This window comes from Pygoscelis adeliae, unplaced genomic scaffold (assembly GCF_000699105.1).
Source record: "Pygoscelis adeliae isolate BGI_AS28 unplaced genomic scaffold, ASM69910v1 Scaffold71, whole genome shotgun sequence".
Taxonomy (NCBI): domain Eukaryota; kingdom Metazoa; phylum Chordata; class Aves; order Sphenisciformes; family Spheniscidae; genus Pygoscelis; species Pygoscelis adeliae.
Window position 1 is genome coordinate 12598786 of NW_008824356.1, and position 5777 is coordinate 12604562.

General features: G+C 41.5%; 1 protein-coding gene across 1 annotated transcript in view; it reads left to right on the forward strand.

Annotated features, from left to right (window-relative positions):
- The window catches only part of PSMC1 (proteasome (prosome, macropain) 26S subunit, ATPase, 1), a 52995-nt gene that overhangs the window by 44004 nt on the left and 3214 nt on the right, over positions 1-5777 (forward strand). The window contains exons 2-9 of the mRNA XM_009319523.1: positions 339-392; positions 1255-1351; positions 1769-1893; positions 2417-2602; positions 2804-2932; positions 3902-3998; positions 4167-4356; positions 5740-5776. Of these exons, the coding sequence (XP_009317798.1) occupies positions 339-392; positions 1255-1351; positions 1769-1893; positions 2417-2602; positions 2804-2932; positions 3902-3998; positions 4167-4356; positions 5740-5776 (915 nt within the window). The remainder of the gene's footprint in view (positions 1-338; positions 393-1254; positions 1352-1768; positions 1894-2416; positions 2603-2803; positions 2933-3901; positions 3999-4166; positions 4357-5739; position 5777) is intronic.

The window sequence follows — 5777 nt, forward strand, 5'->3', positions numbered from 1 at the left end:
TAGCCGACAGGAGGGGGAAGGAGAGCCTTTCGCGGTGCGCGTTCCTTAGCGGTGCTCGTTCATTTGCGCTAGCGAGGAATGAGCTAGAACGACGATGTAGCAAGACGGGGCGATGCCGCGTGAGCCAAAAACATACCGATAAACGCCTCCTTCCCTGCCTCATAAGTGCACGCTTCTTCTTATTCGCTTTTGACAGTTAGTTGGAACGTATTAGTACTTTATTTAGATAGGAGAAATCTAGTTATGGCATTTGTTTACCTGGCGCTGTCTGTAGGTTTCAAGATTCATAGTAGCGTGCTTGTATTTGGCTGTTGTTTTGTTTTTTTCTTTTTACTTAGGGTCAAAGTCAGAGCGGCGGACACGGTCCTGGTGGCGGCAAGAAGGATGACAAGGTAACTAAAATCAAATGCTTTTACTTAGAGGATGAGCTGCAGGGGTGTGACTGCAGAGGCTGGCTGCAGTAGGCTTCATTTCACTTTTTTTTTTGTTTTGTTCTTGTGCTCGGAACGTTGTAAAACTGCGCCTTTGCTAGTTTTGATGAAATGCCTTATCTCTTCTGGGAGCACGTTGGAGAAAACAGGTTACTGTTCAAAAATAGAAGGGGGGCCTTAACTGTAAAGGAAAGCTGAAACTATTTGGCAGTAGTGATTTATTTTAAAAAGAATGAAACTATAAATCTGTCTGGGTTAGGAAAGACTAGTTGCCTTCAAGCTGTCACGTAAGTAACTGGTTTTGGTTTGAAACTGACATCATACCATCATCTGCATGAGGTCTGCACTTCATGTTGTGGACCCTTAGAGGCCTTTCCAGTCTCCTTTGGAGATGGAGCGATAACGCGCGTGGCAAGCGATGTCCAAGCTGGCAAACTGAGTGCGTGTTACCTACTGGTTAAAATGCAACAGAAATGTTCAGATTCGATACTTTCCTCATCCTTCCACGTGTGAATTTTGTTTGTGATTTACTTCGGGCTTCAGCCTTCTGTGTTCTATATTCACTGAAAACTGGCAGAAATCTAAATTTAAAAAAAGAGATGTAAAATAAGCAGGAGAAGAAATTTTAGAACTTTCTTAAAAACCAAGACAAATAGTCCTTGTGGGCTTCTCGCTATAGATCATAAAGGAGACACTTCTGTTCTGTAGCCATTCAGCTTAAGTTGAGCTCTCTCTCGGTCTCTGCACCTAACACCTGTGTGTGTTTTTTCACTGTTAATATCCTGATTTTGGTTTTTTTCATGGAATTCTTTTTATGAATAAGGATAAGAAGAAGAAATATGAACCTCCAGTTCCAACCAGAGTGGGGAAAAAGAAGAAGAAAACAAAGGGACCAGATGCTGCCAGCAAACTCCCCCTGGGTAAGCATCCTGCCTGCCCCAGCAGTCCTGTGGACTGTCTGCTCTTCGAGAAGTGCAGAGCCGTCCTCTCCCCTAGATCTGGCTGTACGTAGGTCGCAAATGATTAAACAGAAGGCCAAATGTCATTTTATTTCTTACTAACGTAAAAACACAAAATAAGATTATTGTTACGCAAGATGCAGCCCATGAATTCCCCGGTAAGACAGAGAGAAATTGAAATTAGGAGAAATACAGGGGAAACATTATCTTTAAAAATGTTTTTTACCTAGAAATACAGTGGGACAAGTGAAATAGTGACTGCTGCTCGTACAGAAGTTATTGTCAGAAAATAAAGCAGAATTTCTGGTAATGAATTAGTGAATAGTTGGTACCATATCAAACTTGGCCTAAAATATTTTGATTCTACTTTGATTACAGTGACTCCTCACACACAGTGCAGACTCAAATTGTTGAAATTGGAGAGAATTAAAGATTACCTCTTAATGGAGGAAGAATTTATCAGAAATCAAGAACAGATGAAACCTTTGGAAGAAAAGCAAGAGGTGAGGTTTGAGTGAACTGTTAAATTAGAGCTTTTATTGTAATATTAGAAGTAAACTACTTCATACAAAGGCAATGGGAAGCAAGTGCCATGAACGTGTACGTCAGTACAAACATATTATGTATATTACAATTCTTCATTAAATCTCAACTACTGTCCAGAAAACAGGGGATTTTTTTTTTTCTAGCGGTTTAGTGGTTTTAGTCCAAGCATGGGTTACTACAGATGAGGCCACAGTGGTTTTTTGTTGGAGTGGTCTGTCAAAGTGCAGCTCCCAGATACCCATCAACAGAGAAAGCAAGCATGTTCTGGCTCTGCACATCCATATAGCAGTGTCCATAGGATAGGACTGAAATAATGGTGGATTTTGTTACTGGCCTATGCTTTTATACCTTTTGGGGCAGCAAAACAACAATAGCAAAGACAGGTTCTGTTAGGTTTGGTGTGAACTGTTGAGCCAGTGTTGTCCAAGAATGTTTTTGCCTGTGTTCTCACGTTGTTTCTTGGATTCTTCGTGACAACAGGAAGAAAGATCAAAGGTGGATGATCTGAGGGGAACACCGATGTCCGTGGGTACCTTGGAGGAGATCATTGATGACAACCATGCTATCGTGTCCACATCAGTAGGATCGGAACACTACGTCAGTATTCTGTCTTTTGTGGACAAGGATCTGCTAGAGCCAGGCTGCTCTGTTTTGCTAAATCATAAGGTGAGTTGTTTTTATAAAATGAAGCACAAGTTCTTGTATTGTTTTTAACTGGCCTTTTTTTCTGAGAATCACAGGATCGTAGGGTCTGAGAGCTAATGCTGTTGGTTTCACGCACCTAAATAGATGGGCATTGGGTTTAGGCTTGAGCTTGTATTAATAATGCTGCTCGCTTTCTCTGACGACTTTTAATGCTTGAATTAGGTTCATGCTGTGATAGGGGTCCTGATGGATGACACAGACCCTTTAGTTACTGTGATGAAAGTGGAGAAAGCTCCTCAAGAAACATATGCTGACATCGGTGGCCTTGACAACCAGATTCAAGAAATCAAGGTATTTGGTTGTACTAATTTACACTGTGAAGTAAGCAAGCCGTGTAGCTGGCTGTGCTGGGAGCTTGAAAGTGTAACAGCAGGACCAACCGCTGTGCATGTAGTGTTCTTTTGTATCTTGCTAGTGCATTTCTTCACTGGATTTTGCTAGGCAGACGCACGGACCTAACTCTCTTCAGTGGGTAGCATACCCATTGACGAACTGCATGCACAGAAACCTTTCACAGTTGCTGTGGAATCTGTTAGAGCCCTGAGCTCATAAAACCTGTGCAATAACTTCTTATTATTTTGCAACATGTGAAGTTATTGATTGTCGCAAGATGAGAGTTAAATTGTAAAAAGTGCAGAGGTTGGTTTGAGTGTCTGATGCTGTGCAATCCAAGGATTTGGTGGGTAGGGGTTTTTTTGGCTTGCTTTGGTTTTGCATTTGTTTGTTGTTTGGTTGGGGTTTTTTGTGGGTTTGCGGGGGGGGGGGGGGGGGGGTTTTTTGTTCCCACCAGCAGAGCTCTATCTGAGCCATGGTAAAACTCAACCTTTTTGCTTTGGGTAGGTGTCCAAAATCAGAAATGCTCTTAAAATATTGACCTGTAGTATCTGGTAACTCATGGTGGGAGGCATCCTTTCATAAAGGGTCCCCGCACCCCAAGGTCCTCCATCAGTGTTTGGGAGCCAGCAGCTCCGGGGTTCTAAACTCAGCACGATGCATTTAGGTTGGAGGATGGGGAACACTCACTGCTTCTCTTCCACGTGTCAAGTGGAAACAATAGGAAGACCTGTTCAGATAGAGTAGCTGTCTGCCTTAGAATTGGAGGCAGCAGAGACACATATTTTTCAAGGTCTGTCCTGAAATTAGTTAAGTTCTTTTTGCTTTCATTACTTTTATTAATGCTGTTCTTGAGATCCTCACGGAACTTCCGTGGAGAGTGCTCACCCTTTATAAAAACTCAGGTTTGTTTTTCTTGTGCTGCAGGAGTCTGTGGAGCTTCCTCTCACCCATCCTGAATATTATGAAGAGATGGGTATAAAGCCACCCAAAGGAGTCATTCTGTATGGCCCACCTGGCACAGGTATCTCACAGTACAGTAACAACTGTGCTGAGCTAACACAAGTAAAATAAATTATGCTTGCTTAGTATTAAAGCATTGCCAAGTCTGTCACAAATTTCATATGACTGTTTCGTTAAAGCGCTTCCCCCCACCAAACAAATTACTGTATTTCTTTCCAACTAAAAATAGGTAAAACTTTGCTAGCCAAAGCAGTGGCAAACCAAACTTCAGCAACCTTCCTGAGAGTGGTTGGTTCAGAACTTATACAGAAATACTTGGGCGACGGTCCAAAGCTCGTGCGCGAACTGTTCCGTGTGGCCGAAGAGCATGCTCCGTCGATTGTCTTCATTGATGAAATTGATGCCATCGGTACAAAGAGGTACAGTATTCTCGCTCCCACTTCACACACAAGCATTGCCGGGGACAGTAAAAGGTTTACTAGAAGCACTTCTTTTGCAACCATATTGATACTCAGTTTCTTAGCTCTGCCACCATTTTCATAATCCTCTTTTTGATGTAAGCATTTTTAACAAGTAAAACTTCAAATAACTTCTTTGAAACTAAAATATATCACAACCTTTTCATATTAAATAGATGTGGCCGGAGACTTAACTTCTGTTCTCTTGCTACCCGGTAGCATCTCCATGATAGAGTGTCTTAAACAGAAAGAGACGCCGTGCGTAAGTTCGTATGGTATCCTCCAAGTGCAAATCCAAATACACAGTAATTGGCTTTCGTGACTCAACAGTAAAGCAGTGTACTTAATACAGAATATATCCATTTATCGTTTGCCTCTCCAGATAGGTGGCTGCTTACGTTCTTACAATATTATATGGTAAGTTAGAGTGTGATGTCATGGAGAAGCATGGCTTCTAATGTGCCACACTAAACTGTTGTTCAGCCTGTATCCAAGCTGTATTACTTTGACAATTCCGTAGGCTGGCTGGAACTGTCCAATACAAATAGTCTTTAAAGTAGTCAAATGTTTTTTAAATTAATAAAAAGGTGCTCCTACAGGTACTAGCCTGAAGCTCCAGTATAAGGCAGCTTCTGCCCCATGTATTTCAGCATATGTAGAAAGGATTGGACTGATGGTGAAGTGCGTAACACGTGGAATTCTTCATAAATCTTATGTTGCTTCAAACTGTTCCTAAACGTGGGTGAGCCGTTTTGGATGTGGATTATCTAGTCTGATGTTAGCAGAATGAAATAGCTAAGCGACAAAGCAGAGAAATGCAGCCACTGGTGCCTGTGTTTCAGGAAGAGCAGAGTTAAACCAGGATCCGCGTTAGCAAGGCTAGAGGGCGGACAGTTGTGTCTGCGTGCATAAGGAAAAACTCCGAAATGGAAAAATGAGCGACAAGCTGTTATTTTCTATGCAGTGGATGCATGCGCTTTTAAGAATTTAGGGGGTTTTCCTTTTCTTTGTTAATTTTGTTAGGGGGAAAAAAAGAGATTTCCAAATACATAACAAACATGGAAAAAGGACAGATTTCCTTCACGTGATTGCTGTTACTTTCCCCAGCTACAAGAATAGTTCAGTGTCTCTTTACTTACCTAGACGTCGCAATACGATTCTGAAAACCTGCTTTTTGTTTTCTATGGGTGAACATTAAATTAAAAAAAACCCAACTGTTACGGGTGTTTTAAATAAAAAAACCAACCACACAGTATTTTGTTTACACGTTTGTGGCAGTTATGCGAAGTATGTATGTTCTTAAATTTGCATGGTGCTTTTTCTGACTATATTGTTTTCTTAAAGGTATGACTCAAATTCAGGTGGTGAGAGAGAGATCCAGC